At 48.4% G+C, this 21,477-nt stretch overlaps 2 protein-coding genes across 3 annotated transcripts in view; both read left to right on the top strand.

Moving 5' to 3' along the window:
• Positions 1 to 1,521: 1,521 nt before the first annotated feature.
• On the top strand, positions 1,522 to 17,993 carry wu:fi75a02 (uncharacterized). Its single transcript, XM_061262060.1, has 10 exons — positions 1,522 to 1,664; positions 6,192 to 6,454; positions 6,701 to 6,755; positions 7,621 to 7,929; positions 8,832 to 10,890; positions 11,328 to 11,393; positions 11,716 to 11,926; positions 12,578 to 12,687; positions 12,892 to 12,963; positions 14,289 to 17,993. The coding sequence occupies exons 2-10, from the start codon at positions 6,203 to 6,205 to the stop codon at positions 14,551 to 14,553; spliced, it is 3,399 nt and encodes a 1,132-aa protein (XP_061118044.1). The 5' UTR covers positions 1,522 to 1,664; positions 6,192 to 6,202; the 3' UTR covers positions 14,554 to 17,993.
• Positions 17,994 to 18,495: 502 nt separating this feature from the next.
• The window catches only part of pisd (phosphatidylserine decarboxylase), a 35,849-nt gene continuing 32,867 nt past the window's right edge, over positions 18,496 to 21,477 (top strand). Inside the window, exons 1-2 of one of the 2 annotated variants that reach the window (XM_061263294.1) lie at positions 18,496 to 18,598; positions 20,320 to 20,387. In XM_061263294.1, coding sequence (XP_061119278.1) covers positions 18,534 to 18,598; positions 20,320 to 20,387 — 133 coding nt within the window. In that variant the 5' untranslated portion in view covers positions 18,496 to 18,533. Of the gene's footprint in view, positions 18,599 to 20,319; positions 20,388 to 21,477 lie in introns of those variants that run through there. The other variant, XM_061263295.1, reaches the window with a different exon arrangement.

Below are 21,477 nucleotides of genomic sequence, written 5' to 3'. Positions count from 1 at the left end.
CTAACTCAGTCTTTTATTTGTTTATGTAATTATTTGAGGTGGGAACATGACTGGGACCCACAAGGTCAGTGATTCAAATCCTAGTGTAGCCACAATAAGATCCACACCACCACTGGGCCCTTGAGCAAGGCCCTTTACCCTATATTGCTCCAGGGGAGGCTCAACTGTACATCGCCCTGGATAAGAGCGTCCGTCAAATGCCAATAATGTAATGTAATGTAATTGTTTGCAAGTACGATAAGCACGATATGAACATGGATGAAAAGCACCCAATTAAGAAAGATTAACAGTTTGTTGTAATTATTGAATGGCAATTGGGGTTGGAACAAAAAACAGCATACACCAGAGCGGAGTTTGGGAACCATTGCTAGCCTAGTTCCTTAAAATAAATGTTCAAACCAGACGTTTACAGCCACGTGTAGCTGTTGCTAAATATTGGAGAGAGGGATGTTGACATCAAAATTAATCATTAGTTCTTTGAAACGCAGAACAGTTTTTGCAGGCTATAATTTTACGCGCAACTGTAGAACTGAATTACCACAATCACTGAAGCCAGCATCGGAAAGCCTTACGTTCTGTTCCGCTAAAGCTTTAGGCTCAAATCAATTCCGTCCAACTGAGTTTCCCGGGCAAAGAATGTGGATAAAGTGTATTTCGCCCCAACACCCTTAAGGAAAACAAAATCCACACTGCGACAAATTATGAATAGCCTACAATTAAGGTGAATTTTAGAACATATTTGCGGTCAGGTAAACTTGGTTGAACCCAAATAATCTGATCAATAATCCGCTCCTCAGAGAACGTTGATTATTTGCGTAAGTAAATGCGTAAGTACATGGAGTATGTGGGAGTTGAGTTAGAAAAACAAAGAGCTACTTTGGTGTTTATCACAGCTTTAGAAATACTGGAATGTTGTTTCATAGCCTATTTATACAGCTACCTGTTTGAATTAGGTAATGGTTCAGGGACATCGCTTTATGCACTTGATCGAGCATTCAAGTAAGGGTACCAAATTAGCAACCATATAATTGCATATTAGCTACAGAATTCCCGTACCCCGGTATCCCACAATGCTACGCGTATCCAGTCATCCACCAATAGGATAATGCGCATGTCACATAGCCACCAATAGAAAGTGCGCCCGGCTTGCCCCCAGCATTGAGGATGTCAGTAAAATCTAATATTTCACTCAAAAACCAACAATGCTCCGGTTTTACAAGTAGCAGAGGAATTAACAGTACATTGCCTATAATATTAGGCCTATTTTATGGGCGGAGGTTTGAATTATGTGAGAATAAATTAACAACAGTATGTCCCAAAACCACAACCACACTGTTATAAGCGATGGTGTGTTCCACTCCCCACTACACACACTCCCCACTACACACATTTTGCTTGAATGGAAAACTGGGTGAATTTTAAACGCAGTAATATTGATTGGCAGGTGCATCTGCCTATCAGATCCTGGTCTGAATAAAACTCCTCCCCTGTACTGATAGCGATGTGCACCGGAAGCGGCAGTCGCACCATCGAGATCTTTTCCAACAACGGGACAACGGACGGGATGGAGCTTGAAGCTATGGAGCTTTGAAGCTTGGGACGATTTGATCCCTTCAACCACATAGCGAGTAGAGAGGGTACAGAGCAGCGGACACGGAGTCGAGGTAGCTGTGTTCTCCGAAGATCTGTATAAACACATTTAAATGTATGGCATGTGGGGGCCTTCGACGTCGATCATTTGGGAGGTGGTTGCTGCTTAACAGTAAGCTCGCAAGTAATATAGATTGAGTAGCAATAACAACTCACTGAAGTGCACTTCCTCTCGCCTATTATGTTTTTACATAACGCATGCATTTGTTAAATTGACAATCCCACCGCATTCTGTCGATGCCTTCGATAATTTATTTTACTCATTCACTAACCATACCCTGTCTGCCTTATTATCGCCTAACGCGATAAATTGGCTAAGCTAACGATTTTGTGTCCGTAATGTGGACACAGCTACCGGTTGAATATGTGTATAGATTAATGCTCATTGTTGTAGGCATGCCTAGTTAGCAGCTGGTGAGATTCGCAGCTTTATGTTGTATACCGTTAACTTCTATTATTACTATTTTTCTGAAGCGAGCTACAGTAAGGCGCTGCACCTTCAGGTAGCATCTCGCCTGTGATTTTCAGTTTTCTAAGCATGCGTTTACAAGTCTATATAACGTTCTACAAGTCTTCTCTTATTGTTTTCGCCGATTTATTGGACCTGTATTTAGAAAGTTAAATTATGCATCGATCTCTAGTAGAGAGTAAAGTGCCCCTTTTAAACATGTTATATAGGCTGTTAACTCAATAGAATCGAAGTATGTTTAAGATTAAATATTGACCTCTGATATTTTATTCACCCATAGCCGATTACACAGTGGAGCCTGCAAGTATAGACTGTTGAATTGTATGTACAGTAGTTTCGGAATAAACGTCAATTCAGCTCATCAGTCATCTCGCTTAGTAGCTAATATGCGCATCAGCAAATATTTGCTAGAACCAAGCATCTTGTAGGTTGTAGCGTCAATTACTATGTCATAGGGAAACACACACGCATCTGTGTATACTACTTTACACAGGTACTTTATTATATGCATATATATTAACAGTAAGGACCACAACTTGGTCCTTGCCATAACCAAGTATTATTAGCCTACGGTGCACCTGACCTGTTTTAAAAGCCTTTATTGGAATGTCAAAACATAAAGGAATTTTAACAAAGAAATAGTTCCAGACGTTTTTTTGTTTTTACTCTGTGCTGACGTCTAGTGAAAGGCATTTAGTTGGGAAAAACAACTGCAAATGTTAGCGGCCTATCAAGCTCGTTAAGAATAATCAGCCCCATAGGAACTAAAGTAATGAATAGTTTTGGTAATAATGTTGAGCCTTATGGTTATCCGGGGAAGTTGGCCTGCGTTCTTCAGCACTTCACTGTGCAATGGACAGATAACTGAACACAGCCTTGTGCTGAGGGAAACAAACACTGGGCTGTGGACAGAGGCCTGAACGCTGTCTTCTTTGTTGGCAAACTGGCACCGTGGAGTTGTGGGTGTATGAGTGCAGCGTACTGGCCACAGTGAAGCAGGAAACTGTGTGAATTGTAGGATTAACCTCCGCGGGGTCATAGAACACAGATGGCTGTGGTATGGTGGCATTAGTGTCAAAGGCAAGGAGGATTTATCACGTTCTTAGCCTCCGAGAAAGGACCAATCATTACAATTGAAGTCTGGAGGAAGATACTTGCCAGTCTAACAATCAAATAATCCGGGCAGAAATTGTTGGAATTTTTTCAATTGATTTATTAAAGTACTGTTATTCCTGTTAGATTTACAAACTACAACCCCCCCCATGCTGCCACTTTCCCCGTTGATTACTGGCTGTTCAAATCAAACTTTTTCGAGCGCATTTCATCCAGCATATGGATTTCAATGTGCTTTACACAAACACAGGCATGCAGACGGCAGCAAAACGCAGTGTAGAAAAGAGAAATATAATAATAACAAAACAATGAGCAAAGTTGAACGTGTGCACACACACACACACACACACACACACACACAGACACACACACTTGCATACAAACCAAAACACCTACAAGTGAATCAGTTTCTACTTATAAGCCAAACTAAAAAAGTATGTCTTATGCTTGTGCTTAAAAATGTGAAATTATGTAACTACTCTCAGATCCGGTGGGAGACTGGGCCCGAGGCAGCTGAAAGCAGTATGTTTTTGACTTGGTTTTATGGAGGCAACAGCTTGGAGTCACTGGAACTGCTATATTTAAGCAGTGAAGGGACCTTACTGCTGGAGTGATGTGCGCCCTCCATACCAGTGCAGCTTGTTGTACATATTGAAGATGTCCTGTTGCCTTCAGACACCACAGAGTTGCAGTCGTCTAATCTGCTGGTTATCTGTGCTTGTATGCATTTGTCACTGTCGTTTGGATAAGAGTAAGAGGTCTGGCTCTTGCAATATTTTTAAGGTGATGAAAAGTGATTTTAGTTACATTTTGGATGTGTTGCTCAAAATGTAGCTTTCAGTCTGAAATTACCCCAAGGTTTCTGGCCACGGTTTTAACTATTAAAGAGCACGATTCCATATAAGAGCTGGCAAATAGACTGCTTCGAAACTATTTTCTCTAAATATTGAAATATCCAATTTCTGTTTTTGTTCAGCCTCTATTTTCTGTTCAATGGGCTGCGCCAATTACAGGAAATATCGCATGCATTTCTGTCTACGGTGAAAGCCCAAAGATAAAATATAAGATTTAGAATTTTGAAATTTTTAAAATATTTTTTATGAGTGACTGTTGCGTTGTTAATATTTATTATTACTCACCACCCACTTGATTCACGTTTTATGACTGATTGTTTGGCAGCCATTATATTTGATACTTTTCAGACATTTTTGATGATTCCACTGTTGGAAACCTAAAGCTTAAATTGTCATTGCAGAAAAGCCATTGAAACCTAAAACCTCATTAAGGCCTCGGTGATGTCAACAGAGCTCTTTTTCAGAACGCGTCCCCCAGTAGTTTTATTTTCAGTTATTATTTAATAAATTATAATTAGCTACACTCGTCTTTCCTCTCCCTCCCACACCCGCTCTTTCCCTCTCTGCCTCCCACACTCTCTCTCACTGCCTCCCTCACTCTCTCTCCCTCTCTGCCTCCCTCACTCTCTCTCCCTCTCTGCCTCCCTCACTCTCTCTCCCTCTCTGCCTCCCTCACTCTCTCTCCCTCTCTGCCTCCCACACTCTCCCTCCCTCTCTGCCTCCCACACTCTCCCTCTCTGCCTCCCACACTCTCCCTCTCTGCCTCCCACACTCTCCCTCTCTGCCTCCCACACTCTCCCTCTCTGCCTCCCACACTCTTCTCCCTCTCTGCCTCCCACACTCTTCTCCCTCTCTGCCTCCCACACTCTCCCTCTCTGCATCCCACACTCTCCCTCTCTGCCTCCCACACTCTCCCTCTCTGCCTCCCACACTCTCTCTCACTGCCTCCCACACTCTCTCTCCCTCTCTCCCTCATCCTCTTCTCTCTCTCCCTCTCTCCCTCCCACACTCTCTCCCTCATCCTCTTCTCTCTTTCCCTCTCTGCCTCCCACCCTCTCTCTTTCCCTCTCTCCCTCCCACCCTCTCTCTTTCCCTCTCTCCCTCCCACCCTCTCTCTTTCCCTCTCTGCCTCCTACACTCTCCCTCTCTGCCTCCTACACTCTCCCTCTCTGCCTCCCTCACTCTCTCTCACTGCCTCCCACACTCTCTCTCCCTCTCTCCCTCTCTCCCTCCCACCCTCTCTGCCTCCCACCCTCTCTCTTTCCCTCTGCCTCCCACCCTCTCTCTTTCCCTCTCTGCCTCCCACCCTCTCTCTTTCCCTCTCTGCCTCCCACCCTCTCTCTTTCCCTCTCTGCCTCCCACCCTCTCTCTTTCCCTCTCTGCCTCCCACCCTCTCTCTTTCCCTCTCTGCCTCCCACCCTCTCTTTCCCTCTCTGCCTCCCACCCTCTCTTTCCCTTTCTCCCTCCCACCCTCTCTCTTTCCCTTTCTTTTTCTTTCTGTCTATCTCTATCTCTCTCTCTCTCCCCCCCCCCCCCCCCCTCCCTCCCTCCCTCCCACTCTCTCTCTGTTGTGGTGCATCTAGGAACAGAAGGGGTGGTGAGGAACAATTGGGAGGGCTTGCTGGATTCTGTGTGTGCCAGGTTGTCAAAGTTGAGTGAGATCGGATCCTCTCGAGTGTCCTACTGTGGAAGAGTGCTGAACCTGAACAATTAGCTTCAGCCTTGCGGCTCATTTTCTTGATGTATTTGGTAAATGGTCGGCATTTATATAGCGCCTTTATCCAAAGTGCTGTACAATTGATGCTTCTCATTCACCCATTCATACACACTCCCACACACCAATGGTGATTGGCTGCCATGCAAGGCGCCGACCAGCTCGTCAGGAGCATTTGGGGGTTAGGTGTCTTGCTCAGGGACACTTCGACACAGCCCAGCGGGGGGATCGAACCGGCAACCCTCCGACTGCCAGACGACTGCTCTCACTGCCTGAGCCATGTCTCCGCGCGATGAATCGGCTGTGATGTTTTAATACAGGAGCATCTAAAGACAACTTTCTCTTTCTCTCTCACTCCCTCTGTCTCTGTGTTTCTGTCTGTCTCTGCCAGCCCGCGTCAGGATGTTGTCCACTGTCCCGGCGGACCTGAGAGGCGGTCAGCAGATGGCCCTGCCTGGGCCCGCGAGTCCGTGCTCCCTGCCCCTCTTGTACCAGGAGCGGGCGCAGAAGGGGTCCCCGCCCTGCAGGGAACAAAGGAAGGCTGCTGCCGGGCAGCCCCCGAGGGACCCTCTGCACACGGGGCCCGGCGCGGGGGGGCCCCCGAGGGACCCTCTGCACACGGGGCCCGGCGGCGTGCGGCACACGGAACCCCAGGTGCGATTTGGGCCCAGGGTCGTGCGCCAGCACCAATGTTTTATGTCAGGGGTCATCAATTCACGGTCCTCGAGGGCCGAGAACTGCTGCTTTTCTATACTCCCTTTACCTGGGAGTCACACTAACTGTTCAGCGAAAACCAAAGCTAGATTTGGATTCGAGGTCGCTGTTCTATGTCATGATTTGCTAAAAATGCGACAGACCAGTTTTTGATGGTTTTTGCTATGGGGGCTTCTCTCTCACCAGGTCCTTGCTGCAGAGAGACATGGAGTCAGAAGCAAAGCCAATGTTGTTAAAGAAGGTAATGTGAAATTTCTCCTGAGGTATATTCACACCGAGTTTGTGACCAGAGGGATGTTTGGTTAAATCACAGATGGGCTGATTCCGATGCTTGATATTTTTCATCTCTGTCACTGGTCTATTCCAATATTAATATGTGGGAATGGTCTCGTGCATAATGTAAGACCTACCTTACCTATTTAATACTTTTGGATATTTTTTCAGTCTCACAGAGACCTGTTACACAGGTCAAGCTTATTTTTGTAGACTCCGTAATAGTGCAGTACAATACTATAATCCTGTATATCCAACAGACAGGATTATCCAACGTGTTCTCCTTTATAGATTAACGGCTCAGAAACCCAGTCAATGGTCAGTCAGGTCTAGAGAGAATGATTTATGGGAGACGGGTATCAGAGAGGTATGAGAGACTGGGGTATAGGAGCCTGAGCCTGGCATATGAAGCTCAGACTGAAGACTCATCTCTTCAGGCTACACCTTTCCCTCCCTAACTCACCACCATGATTAGCCTTATATATGCCATAGACTATAATGGCACTTATATAGATATTGTTGTGTTTTGTATTAGCTATTGTATTGTTGTACTCGGGGTATTCTAGCTTCCAACTGTGGTATGCTAGTTTGTAAGTTGATGTATTCTTCAAGGGCTCCGATTGTATCTATATAGTCACACTAGGACTCAGAACTGTACTGTCCTCTCAGGTCATCTTCACACTTGTACTTGTACTGATCCGCACTTTGTTGTACGTCGCTCTGGATAAGAGCATCTGCTAAGTGCCATGTAATGTGATGTAATATGAGCCCTGAGCCTGTGCAACGTGGATGAGGGTTAAAGTGACCCCCCCCTCCTTATCCTCCTGTTTTAGGGAGCATGCTCGGAGGCCTGCAGTGGGCCCCCACGGCGGCACCCTCCCCGGCGCCCCCCGCAGGCCCGGCGGGGGAGCAGCTGGGGGCCCTGGAGCGGCTCCTGTCGGGCCAGCAGGCGGAGCTGAAGCGGCTGCTGGCGGGAGCGCTGGGGGCGCTGTGCCAGAGGGTGGAGGCGGTGGAGCGGGGGGTGGAGCGTCTCTGTGAGCAGGGCGTGGCCCACGCCGCCGGCCTCGGCCGCCTCGCCGCCCAGCTGCAGGAGCTCCGCGGCAGCCTGCCCGCCCGGCCCCCGTCACCCCCCCACACCCACCGTGAGTCTGGGGCGGGGCCACTGTGCTTCTCGCACTCCATCCTGGGGGGACCCCTGTGTACGCTGGCTTTGGTTACGGCCAGTTTCTTGCTCAGTTAAGGCTGCTCAGAACGCGGCTGCGGAACGTGTTTAGGTTCTTTCATAATTTCCTTCTTTAAACGTATTAACACAATGAAGGTTTGACTCGTTATCATTGGATTTATCTTTGAATTCTTCGTTATCTACCAAATTGTTAGTTTTCGTGGCCAGGTGTCCATGCTTTCACCAATTAGAAGCCAATTGATTCACCTCAGTCTTTAATTTGATCAGTTTTTGTTCCGCTTTTAATGCAGCCGTTTGCAAAATAACACAATATGCACAATGTGAACCATGTTTATTCCTCATGGGACGATGGCATGCATAGCCGTTTTTTAAATGTGGCAAAGGATTCCTTGAAGCATGAAAAGCATCTAAGAAGAATTCACAGCTTGTTAAAATCCTGGGATTGCAACTGTGGTTGAAACAAAAGGGGTCCCCCAGGACCGAGTTTGAGAACCACTGATTTAGGGGCCCCATTATTATTTGCTCTCTGCTTAGTATAGTCAATAACGATCAAACATAAACCGTATACCAGGAAACTTCTGATGACAACAAGTACTTGTGTATCCCTAGCTAACACACTGGCAATTGGAATAGATAGGGTACGATTGGCTACTAAATTGGGAGAAAACAGGGGGGAAAAATTAGCAACAAATTAAAAAAGGAAAAACAAATGCATCGTTCTAAACTGTCAGCCGTTTGCTTGCCTGTTAAGGCTCGGTAAATTGCACGGTGCTGAGTGGAAATGCATGTCAATATGAAGGTCGTGATACGCTATGAATTGTGATGCGGTTCCTTAGCATGCTCTTCTCCTGCCCTCCTCAGGCAGGGACGCTGGTTCATTGGAGGCGAAGGACAAGCTTTTGTCACCGAGACCGCATCCTGCGGGCATATCAGAGGCGAAGCTTTCGTCACCGAGACCACGTCTTTGTGGCAACGTGGTTGCCGTGGAAACCGGTCCGGCTGAGGGGAGTGTGGGAGTTTGCTCCTGGCAGACGCGCGCTCCCTCACCATCCGGTCGCGGCTCGGCCCAGCAGAGTGCGTCAGCCGCAGGGGGCTCCGCCTCCCTGCAGAGGAAGGCCCCGCCTCCGGGCATGTCGCAGGGGTGCCTGCCCGGGAACTACTCGCCCGTGTCGGACTTCGAAGACCTCGAGGTGGAGCTGGGCGTCGAGGGGCGAGACGCGCTGGGCTGGCTGCTAAATTCGGAGATCGAGTCCACGGACCGTGACGACGAGGAGGGGGCTCGTTCGGTCCCGCCGCTGCCCCAACCTTGGGACGGATTAGAGGGGAGGCCTTCCGCGGCGCGCCTGCTCGCTCAGCGCGTGCATTTCTCCCCTGACCTCCAGGCGCCTTCCATGGCTGCCCTTCAGACCCCCAGCCGCCCCCCCGGCTCTTCGCCCCCCGGCTCTTCGCCTCCCGCCGACCCAGCGCAGATCAGGACTCCCAAGAAAGAGCTCCCTCTGGGCACCTTTCCTGGTCCAGAAGTGGTGGGCTCCGAGAGGAGACTGTCCCCGTTACCGCAGTCTTTGAAAGCCGGCGGCGTTGCATTATGGGAAGGGAGGCCGGATCACTCGCGCCAACTGACCCTCCTCCTGCCTCCGGGGTTACCTGGGGATCGGCAAACCCCCGAAACCAGTACCTCCGACACAAAGGGTGAGGTGAAACCGGCACCCTGCCTCACAACACAGCCCCTGATTACCAGGGACTGGCAGAGCCGGAAGGCATCCGAAAGCGTGGGGGCGAGGTGGAGGGAAAGGGCAGACTCTCTGTCCAGCAGTGAGGAAGAGGAGGATGTTGGGGTGGAGAAGAGGAAGAAGAAGAGGAAGAAGAGCAGGGGGGCAGGGAAGCCCCGCTCCGGATCTGGTTTCAGAGACAGCCAGTCCCCCAGGTCACCGCCCTACGTGGGCCTGCTGGCGGCCAGCGGTCCACTTGCGGAGGATGGCCATGGGCGAGGGGCATCGTTCGGGGGACAGGAAAGGCAAGCTGGCGACGTCCTGGGCCCTATATCTCTGGGGTCATTCAGGCAGTCCCACTCGTTGTCCGGCCCCTACACCCAACTTAAGCCACTGGGCCTCGGGGCCTCCAGCCCGCCCCTGGCTCCTCTCCAGGAAAGCACTTTGTCGCCCCCTCTGGTCACCTGGACGGCGGGGAGAGGGCCAGACTGCCAGCTGATGCCATTTCACTCCTCTGGCCCGCCCCTGAGCTGGGTCTCTGCCGTTTCCCCGCCCCTTTTCAAACAGGCCACGCCCAGCAACGGGCGCTCCAAGCCGTGCCCGGGGAAGTCTTTACTGCTGCAGCTGTCCGAGACCGCTGCCCGCCTGTCCCCCCTCGCCGGGACCTCTCCCACGGACTGGCCCGCGCGCGCACAGCCTGGCAGCTTCTCCCACACCTTCAGCTCCAAGCTGCAGCACCACTGGGGCAAGCCCCTCTCCTCCCCAGGGTCTCCCGCCCGGACGGAGGGCGGCCAGGCCGCCGCCGGCGAGTCGGAGGGTGGGTCGACCCGCCAGTGGCTCCCCCTCCTGCCCCTGGAGCTCCACGTGGCCTCGCGAGCCACCCCCTTGCACCAGCTCCTGGGGTCCAGGTCCGCCCTCCGCCCTAGCCTGTCCCGGCTCTTCCAGACCAACACGCCGCCCGCCCCCTTCCCCCTGGCCATCTTCAGCCAGGGCAGCTTCTCCAGGGCGGGCCTCCACACCGTCCTGGCCCTCTCCAAACCGGCCTTCTTCCGCCTTCTGGTCCGGCACAGGTGCCGCCTGCCCCTCCCGAAGCTGTCTCCCGTCACTCTGGACCACTTCCTGGGCCAGATCCTCACCGCCCGAGACACGTACCCACCCCTCCCGCCCCTCCCTGACCGCACTGCTCCACCGGGCCTGGACAATGACCACAGGTGAGTGTCTGCACCGAGATGCTTTTTTCAGCTTTGATCATGAGTGGACTTGTTAGACATTAGTTCAAAATTATTATGACAGCCAGCAGCCTAAAGTTAGTGAACTCGTATCGACTAGTTAGTATATTTTTTTCCTGTTGAGCATGTGTGACGGGCACATAAAAAAAATTTATGCTGACATCGATGACATAAAGACCGGTGTCGTAAAGAGTTCATTTGGTGCAATGTTTTTTGGAAAATATCACATTTGCAAATATGTATACGAATGGACTCTTGATGGTGCAGGACAAAGTGCAAATGTCAACAAGTGTTCACACAACTGTGTAACCTAGTGATGCATATAGTGCAAATTAAAATAGACGACAAACATTACTGTGATGTAGCTAACAAAACTGGCATGTTGAATCTGCCCTAACTCCTGTGTCTTGTGCTCATAGCTACGCACGACGGTCCCGCCAGGATTCCTCTAGCAACAGGAGGAGGTCTCCTACCAAAGCCAAAGTGTAAGAAAATCACCCTGGGGCATAGCTTTCTGGGATATGAAGTCCCAGGGCTATGAAGTGCTGTCCCATGTACCCCAACTCTTCTGAAGGCTAGTTAGTGTTGACTGTCTTTGCAGAGGCACCGTAGCTACGTATGTTTTTATTTACTTTTCAACCTCAGTCTGTAGTGCAGCTATACTTACCAGCCTTCCTGTGCAGCTGGGGATTAGATTCCCCCCAAGGGTACTTTCTGTCACCCTCTTTGTACTGATAAAGTTTAGAAAAAGAAAAAAAAAGAGATTAGGCATCTGTGCTAAATTGTGCTTGCCACCCTCCCCCCCAGCCCTCCAATCAGGGCCGTGGACAGCGTTCCCTCCCGCCCCCCGTCTCGGCGCATCTCTAAGGCCAGGCTCGCTGCAGACCGCGTGCGGCACCCAGCTGTCCTGGACCCGCCCCTGCACCGCCACGCCCCCAGTGAGCCGCCGCCTGGCTTCGTCCTCACCAGCGCCAACGTCAAGTACCCGGGTCTGCATGGGCGCGGTGCTGCCAGAGAGGTGGGGCTCCAACTCACAGCCCGTGTTCCTCATGCGCACGCACACACGCACTCATGTAACTCACTCACACACACACTCACACACGCACACACACGCACTCATGTAACTCACTCACACACACACTCACACACGCACACACACGCACTCATGTAACTCACTCACACACACACTCACACACGCACACACACGCACTCATGTAACTCACTTACACACACACTCACACACACACACACACACTCATGTACCTCTCTCACACACACACATACACACACACACACCTCATGTAACTCACTCACACACACACACACCCCATGAAACTCACTCACACACACACACCCCATGTAACTCACTCACACACACACTCACACACACACACACACACTCATGTACCTCTCTCACACACACACATACACACACACACACCTCATGTAACTCACTCACACACACACACACACCCCATGAAACTCACTCACACACACACACCCCATGTACCTCACACACACACACACACACACACACACACACCCCATGTACCTCACACACACACACACAGACACTCATGTACCTCTCACACACACACACACACACACACCATGTACCTCAGCTGGTGAGTTTGTCATGTGAATGTCATGTAACCTTTCTTCACTTTAGGGGGCTCAGCCGGGCCAGCGATCCAAGAGGGTGTCCCAGATCCGTATCCGTAAGACTGTCCCCAAACCGGACAATAACCTCACACCAATGGGACTGCCCAAACCACAGAGGTAAGCAGGGACTTCCCCACACCTCCAAGGGCTCCTCAGTCAGATTTGTTTCGAACAGAATTTCATTCGTTATTCATTTCTCTTTTCCCCTATCCACCCATTTGCTCTTTGTCTCTCTCCTTATCTCTCTCCGCCCCTCTCTCACTCTCTCCCTCCTGTCCCTTCCCTCTCTCTCTCTCTCTCTCTCTCTCTCACTCTCTCTAGGCTGAAAAAGAAGGTGTTCAGCTTGGAGGAGATTTATACAAACAAAAATTATCGCTCACCAACTCCAAACAGGTCAGTGATCTCCTAAACTTGCTGTGATCACTGCATGTGCAATGGGTGTGTCTCTGGTGTGGGTGTGGTGCAGTGGCTGTGTACAGTGGGTGTGTCTGTGGTGCAGTGGCTGTGTACAGTGGGAGTGTCTGTGGTGCAGTGGGTATGGTGCAGTGGGTGTGTCTGTGGGTGTGTCTGTGGTGTAGTGGGTGTGTCTGGGTGTGTCTGGTGCAGTGGCTGTGTCTGTGGGTGTGTCTGTGGTGTAGTGGGTGTGTCTGTGGTGTACAGTGGGTGTCTGTGGGTGTGTCTGTGGTGCAGTGGGTGTGTCTGTGGTGTACAGTGGGTGTCTGTGGGTGTGTCTGTGGTGCAGTGGGTGTGTCTGTGGGTGTGTCTGGTGCAGTGTCTGTGGGTGTGTCTATGGTGTACAGTGGGTGTCTGTGGGTGTGTCTGTGGTGCAGTGGGTGTGTCTGTGGTGTACAGTGGGTGTCTGTGGGTGTGTCTGGTGCAGTGGGTGTGTCTGTGGGTGTGTCTGTGGTGCAATGGCTGTGTACAGTGGGAGTGTCTGTGGTGCAGTGGCTGTGTACAGTGGGTGTGTACAGTGGGAGTGTCTGTGGTGCAGTGGGTGTGTCTGGGTGTGTCTGGTGCAGTGGCTGTGTCTGTGGGTGTGTCTATGGTGTACAGTGGGTGTCTGTGGGTGTGTCTGTGGTGCAGTGGGTGTGTCTGTGGTGTACAGTGGGTGTCTGTGGGTGTGTCTGGTGCAGTGGGTGTGTCTGTGGGTGTGTCTGTGGTGCAATGGCTGTGTACAGTGGGAGTGTCTGTGGTGCAGTGGCTGTGTACAGTGGGTGTGTACAGTGGGAGTGTCTGTGGTGCAGTGGGTGTGTCTGGGTGTGTCTGGTGCAGTGGCTGTGTCTGTGGGTGTGTCTATGGTGTACAGTGGGTGTCTGTGGGTGTGTCTGTGGTGCAGTGGGTGTGTCTGTGGTGTACAGTGGGTGTCTGTGGGTGTGTCTGGTGCAGTGGGTGTGTCTGTGGGTGTGTCTGTGGTGCAATGGCTGTGTACAGTGGGAGTGTCTGTGGTGCAGTGGCTGTGTACAGTGGGTGTGTACAGTGGGAGTGTCTGTGGTGCAGTGGGTGTCTGTGGGTGTGTCTGTGGTGTACAGTGGGTGTGTCTGTGGGTGTCTCTGTGGTGTACAGTGTCTGTGGGTGTGTCTGTGGTGTACAGTGGGTATGGTGCAGTGGGTGTGTCTGTGGTGTACAGTGGGTATGGTGCAGTGAGTGTGTCTGTGGTGCAGTGGGTATGGTGCAGTTGGTGTGTCTGTGGTGACATGGCTCCTCCTCCACATTCCCAGGAGCCTGGAGACGATCTTCGAGGAGCCGAAGGAGAAGAACGGAGCGCTGGTGTGCATCGGGCAGCAGAAGCGAAAGCGTGTGCTGGACTTCCCCGACTTCACGCTGCCACGGAAACGGCGTGCCAGGGCCAGCCCGGGGGTCCTGCGGGGGCCGCGGGGCCGTGGCCGCAGGGGTCGCCCTGACGACGCCGACCTCGACATCATGCTCATCGAGCGGCTGAGTGAGCTGGAGGACTTCTTCTCCCGCCAGGGCCTGGAGGACTGAGCCACCCACCCGCGCACACATACAGATTCACACGTACACTCAAACACACACACAAATATACAGATTCACACGTACACTCAAACACAGACACAAATATGCAGATCCACACGTACACTCAAACACACACACAAATATACAGATTCACACGTACACTCAAACACACACAAATATACAGATCCACACGTACACACACACACACACACACACACAAATATACAGATCCACACATACACTCACACGCACACATATATACAGATGCACACGTACACTCAAACACACACACAAACATACAGATCCACACACACTCAAACATACAGATTCACACGTACAGACAAACATACAGATTCACACACACGCAAACACACACACAAACATACAGATTCACACGTACATGCAAACATACACACAAAAATACAGATTCACACGTACACGCAAACATACACACAAATATACAGATTCACACGTACACACAAACATTCACATATAAACGCATACATTGAAGTGCTGCGCATTCTCAGTTTTTCATCGTTTTCAAATTGGGATTTACTGCCACATTAGAATAATTTGGTCTTTTTAAATATCTTATTATATAATTCATGCATGTTGCATCAGTGTGTGTATGTGAAAAAAAAATTGTATATGATATGCTTTTTTAAATGCTAAGAGACCTTGATTAGGCATTGAAGAATTTATTTTTGTGGTGACATCACTGAACTGATGCTCATTTCTTGAGCTTTTACTCACTGTGATAAACTGGTGGCCCAGTGCAAAGGTTCTGTGTGGGTGCACACTTCACTGAATATTGTGCTTATTTTTCATGGAGAAAATAAAAGTAATCATGTTGGATCAGGTACAGGACAGTTGATTATCAGTAGAAAACCAAATGCATGACATTCAAACTCTCATTTATCATTGAAAAAAAACTGAGAATGCGGAACATTCAACGCTCAACACACTACATGCGACAGGCACGCATATGCGTGCGCAGCGCACTAATGAACACGTGCACTTCCATGTAGACGCAAGCACATCACAGATCAGAGTCACAAACCTGAGCACTTTTCCTTCTCTTACCTCGCCCTCCGTGCTGTCCTTGCCCTCCCAATGGGACACCTTATACCAAATCCTCCTAAGCCAGCCCTCTGTCGGAAATCTGCGCTTTTCTGTCGGAAAACTGCGGTCAGGGAAAACTTTCCTGGAAGTTCCCCCGGCACGAAACTGGCAGACAGGTGCAGCGACTAAACCTTATCCTTGCACAAAGGAGGGAGGGGCTTGGGCTCATCTTGTGTTCCTTTCTGGAACATTCTTACTCACCTAGGGCTGTAGAGCTCTGAGGAGCACCTGGGCTGGAGTGAACAATTCCGTGTGGAATGCCATTAGAATTGGTGCAGGGTATGTTAGACGGGGCTGACAGAAGAGTATATTTTACAGTATTGGAGAAACTATTTCCTGTGTTTTTTTTTTTTTCGTTTTTTTTCTTGTTTGTTTCTTTTCCCAGGCAGGTTGCCCACGTCCTGTGTGAGAACCCAACTACGTTGCTAAGCACCAACCCCATCTGGACTCTTTCAAAATGCCAAGCTTCATTAATGAAATATCTCAGTCCCCAAACCCAAAGGAATCCCCCCTCTGGACCTCGGGACACAGCTCAACTGCTCCAGCGGCAGTCTGCACTCGTGTATGGGCTTTGGGAATGTGGGGGTCGTTCCTGTGGATTGGGGATATTTTTTACATTTGTGGTGCACCCTGCCTCCCTCTCTCCAGGCTTTTGAACATGTGGAATAATATGCAATGTGTTCATTCGTTTATTTGTGTCTGTGTCTTCAGCTGGTAGTCCAATAGCAATTCCCTCAGTAGGGGGTCACCCTCCTCAGCTCAGATTTTAGACTGGCAGGTATGGACCTCCCTGTCTTCCCCTGCCTTCTCGTGTGGGATGGAGCACACCCTGCTTGCATTGACACTAAGGACTGGATCTGGTGCTCACTGGAGTAGCTCACCATATCAGTGCAGACCTGAATCCAAATCCCTGATTCAGACCAGACTCAGAATCTCTGATTCAGATCAAAGAGCACTGGCAGACCAGACTCCGAACCCCTGATTCAGATCAAACAGCACTGGGTTTAGTGTAGATCAGGCATCAGAGTGGCATAGTCGGGAAGCGCACACGGTAGGTCCGTGCCATTATAGCCTTTACCAGACACACACTGCTGTAAATATCCAGCTTGCAGGTGGATATTATGACAGATCAGCGCTATATCGTGTCCCCTTGATAAGGGTATCTTACTTCTCAAAAGAAATGCGTAGAGCTCCCTGTGTGCTTGACTCCGCCCACATAAGGCTGAAGGTGGAAGTGGTGAATATGGGGGCTGTGTTTGGATATCTTAGCTGGTGACCACCTTTAGGTGGGAGGAGTTTGGGAAAGCTTATTATGGGATGCTTGATTGCTGCTGGCTGCACTCCCCTGTCTATGATGGTTCTCCTGTACCAGACTGCTGCTACCCCGCAACCCTTTATATGTTATATTACTGAATTATGTGACTGAATATTGTGTTGAGGTTTGCGATGTTGGATTGTTTTTATATCGAGATTTACAGTATCCTTATCCCCCCACTCATTCTCAGTATTGTGTTGATCCGTCTCTCCGCAGTGGACGTGCGCACAATCTTTATTATGTAATAATGTTGAAGACGTCCCTGTAACTGCATTTGAGTGGGTTTTTTTAAGAACCCGCAGGGCAGGAGGCTAGCTGGACATCAGTCTGAACGGGTGAGCTGCAGGTGCTGAACATGAGTTATTTTACATGTAGCCCCAGGACTCATTTACGGGTGGCCACCACATGCTAGTAACCAACAGGAAAATACATCCCCTGGTTGTACACTTAAATAATTATGTCAGTTGGTTTGTTTGAACAGCACTGTTGTAGACTGCAATCTTTAATATGCTGTACCCTTCAACCTATTTGCCACCCCACCCCCCCAGCAGCAGAACAGATTGGCTGCTCGAGAAAGTGATGGTGTTATAACTTACACGGCGAGTGATGTGAAATTTACTTAATTTGTTTATATTATGTTTTCTTTTTCCTTTTGTGTGTTTTTTTTTTTTAAAGTGTCTAGTGCTTGTTTGGTTTTGTATGTTACTGCGGGTACTCTGTAGACGTGTGTTTACAGTGGGTACTCTGTAGACGTGTGTGTAGAAGTGACACGTTTGGGCCACCCCACCGTCCCATTCCCATGGTTTTGTGAGGACATTCATTTGTTTTGCTTTCATTATTTTACCTTTAATTTGTTCTCTGTTTGCGTAACAAATGTTGGGCACCTTTTTAAGGTTTTGTTCCTTTTTAAGAATCAACACACAGACCAACACTAAAGATTAGTATTGTTAATCATTGTGATTTTTAATATATATTTTATGAATAAAATAGTGTTGACATTTGCTTAAAAATACTTTTGTCAAACCAGCTTTTGTGCTTTTACCGACTTCACAGATGAACAGCTGCTGCGGTATGTACTACATGGTAATGATTTCAGTACATAGATGGTGATGCTTGTGATTGTGTTATTGGGAGAAATTTTACCAAAATATTTTATTCTATGCTTTTGGTCATACATTAAACCTTTTTTCAGTAGTACAGAAAGTACCTTCCTGAGAAGCAGATGATAAAGAAACAAAAAATGTCTTCAGCAATCTATTCCATGTTTTGGTTCAGGACAACATTTTAAGCAACACCACTTACATTATTAGCGACCAGCCAGCACTGCAGGTTTTAGATGTGTAAAATAAATCGCATTTTGCAAAAACTAGAGGTAGTAGTGAATAACAGAAGTTCTTGCCGATAAACGCCAACTGTAGTAACCGTAACTGGTGCAGTAGAGGGCGATACTGGGTCCATGCAGTAAGCAGCTTTGGCTAGGGAAGCTACGGAACTCCTCCCACAACACTGAATTCTGATTGGTTGTCGTACACGAGTCTTGTAGATTTGCAAGATGGCAGCGTCCTTGCTGAAGGTGTGCTGCGGTCAGCTGCCAGTAACTACGGGCAGATGTGTCAGGTAATTCGGCCCCCTCGGTAAACAAATTATATGTCAGAAGATAGCTAACGAGCCTGCGACCTAGCCAGGCAGGTTTCTTCGCGGTGTTATGGACAGAGCATATCGTAAGAGAGTATCAAGATGAGTAACGTTACAACGAAATGTAGTTCCTTTGGTGATCTGCAATGCATACTAGCTAATTAGATGGCTTCGATACAGTTTCTGGATCTCAATCGAAGATGCACAAGTGTCCATTTTTATACAAATGGATACTATGACAAATTTGAGATTGACATTTGTAGTTTATCAAACACGTTAGACAGGTATTCGGAATTGAATTGACGTCGGCGGTTAATCTGATTTCCCGTACCTTGATTACAGCCGTTTTGTTGTCGTTAATCTTCCTTGGAATAAAACCACACAACTGACAGATCGCTATCCCGAGATATTACTAGCAGCACCCCAGTTGATAGCACGTTACCTACTTGGCCATGGTAACTATGTACTTTTGCTAGTAGTCTAGTGAATGGCTAATCTAAGATTACGGCAAACTCTATAACGTTATTTATTGACAAGAGGTCGATAGACTCAGGTCAGGTGGTCCTTTTGTATCTCGTGTTGGTTACAGTTTCCTTGGCGTTGAAACGACCAACCCACTGAACAACAGAATCATAACCAAACAGCAGTACATCACATTAGACCCAACCTCTTCAGAACTGTAATAATCATTTTAATACAATTTATTAAAAGGTTGAATATAAATATTAGAGACGCATCAGCAAGTACGAACTGCAGTGTTTAAAGTGCTTGTAAAATAAAAAGCTAGTTAGAGCCGTTAACACCACTTTAACGCTACCATTAGCATTAACACTAAGAGGTCACCTTATACCAGGGGTGCACAACTCCGGTCCTCGAGGGCTGGTCTGCGTGCTGGTTTTTGTTCCAACCAATTGCCTTGTTTTTAATTTGCTAACAGCTCTATAAGTGACCCTGGTTCAAGCATGTACTTGAGCAGAGTAAAATCATCAGGATACACTTGCAGTCTGCAGCTGCAGCCGGTACTCATACACATGTCAGATATGATATGATTGAGTCAATTAAATAATTAAGACCAGAAGTTGGCACGAAATCCTGAAACGGATTGGCCCTTGTTGTGCACCCCTGCCTGATACCTACCGGACTTAAATCTGACTCCGCTTTTTCTGTTTAATGTCTGCCACTTCTATTTTTTGCATCATCTGTAATTATGCATTATAATTTATTTGGTGTTTGGTGGCTGTGTGCGGTTTAAGGTTTGAATTACAGATAGAGCACTGCTGTAGTATCCAAGGTAGCAAGCCCCGTAGCTAGCAAATCTAAATGATTCACCTGCTACGTTATAAACAGCAGTAATGCATCATCTGTGTAATATGTAAACACACTTTAGATAGTAGAGTTACTACACCTTGTAAAATTCCAAAACAGTAGCTGCTAGCTGCAAATAAGTAAGTTGTGTGATCTTCATTGCATCAAAAAACTATATTTTTTTTAAATAGATTTTTAAATAAATATTTGAGATTTTAACAAAGATGGTGTGGGTAAGTGAATGATGCTTCAGGATTGTTAAATCACAGAAAGATACTCAGACTATTAAAAAAAGAAATACAAGGGAGAATATAAAAGGCAGGATTATTGAAAGGTTGTTAGAAAGAGTGTTTGATTGAAGGGCTGATGTGCTATAACCATGTCTCCCCTGTCCTTAGCTCTTTGCTGCTTGGGGGCCGGTGGCTTCGATGGGGCCCGAGAGGGCCCACGCGAGGACTCTCCAGCGGTGAGTGTCTCCTGTCTGAAGTAAAGTAAGGACCGAGAAATCTAAAACGTGAATTAGGCAAATGGAATGTCCTTGCTCCATCAAACGTCAGTTCCAAGACACATCAGTTACTGACGTGGCAGATGGGAAGAGGTAGACCCACAGGTCGATAATTTATTCGTCATGCTTTAGGAAAAAATATTTCTGCAAAGGATGAGCTCATGTTTCCTTACGAGACAGGAAAGGTCTGCTTCCACTTCTAGCTCCTAGAAGGAACGCTTAATGGATTGGAATGTCCTTAAAGATGGCGGACCTCGATCAATTTCCAGGTTAGGAGTAAGAAAAGGACAACACAGGAGAAAAATAAGCGATTATAAATGAGCCCAATGTCTCCACAAGTGTCTCCCACAAACCCCTTCTGTGAAGTTGACTAGGACAGTAGGTATTTGCTCGTTGTTTGAGGCTATGAAGGAAATGTATTAAAAGACTGCAACAGATTACCGAGTTCTCCTAGGCCAGGGGTCAGCAACCCAGGTCATTGAGAGCCACAGAGTGTGCTGGCTTTCGTTGTTGCTTGGCATTAATTGATCAATGAAAGCCGTTGATTACACAGTTAACTCACCTCACGTGGTTTCTTTGGTCTGAATCGGTTGCTTATTTTAAGGTGGAGACGAAAGCCAGCACACCCTGCGGCTCTCCAGGACCAGGGTTGCCGACCCCTGTCCTAGACTGATCAGGTGATGTCACCAGGGCACACAGGCTGGCTGATTTCACCCATCTCTGTGTTCCAGTGTTTAGCATCAGTTGAGTCACTGGTCCTGTAGAAAAGCCTTTTTCTTCTGCAACCAGCAGGGGGCAGGGCAGCCTTTCTCACTGCACCGTCCCACCAGCACAGCAGGCAAGGGGCTCTTTCCAATTGCTTATTTTATCCATGCTCGTCTCCTCGGTCCTGTTTGATCCGGAAAATAATTGATGTACGCCATCTTTAAGGACGTTCCAATCCTTGGAGGAGCTAGAAACTAGGAACTAGGAGGCTCCCAGAGGATGCTTGATCGAGGATATGCAAGTGCATCCTTTTTTGCGAAAGTTTTTTGTTTGTTTGATGTAATGC

Source organism: Conger conger, chromosome 12 (assembly GCF_963514075.1).
Source record: "Conger conger chromosome 12, fConCon1.1, whole genome shotgun sequence".
In the NCBI taxonomy this organism is placed as follows: Eukaryota; Metazoa; Chordata; class Actinopteri; order Anguilliformes; family Congridae; genus Conger; species Conger conger.
This window is presented reverse-complemented; position numbering and strand designations above follow the sequence as displayed.

Coding starts and splice junctions, on each gene's coding strand:
- wu:fi75a02 (XM_061262060.1), top strand. CDS start 6,203: ATGTTGTCCACTGTCCCGGCGGACCTGAGAGGCGGTCAGCAGATGGCC. Junction 10,891..11,327: donor GGCCTGGACAATGACCACAG/GTGAGTGTCTGC, acceptor TTGTGCTCATAG/CTACGCACGACGGTCCCGCC. Junction 11,927..12,577: donor GGCGCGGTGCTGCCAGAGAG/GTGGGGCTCCAA, acceptor TCTTCACTTTAG/GGGGCTCAGCCGGGCCAGCG.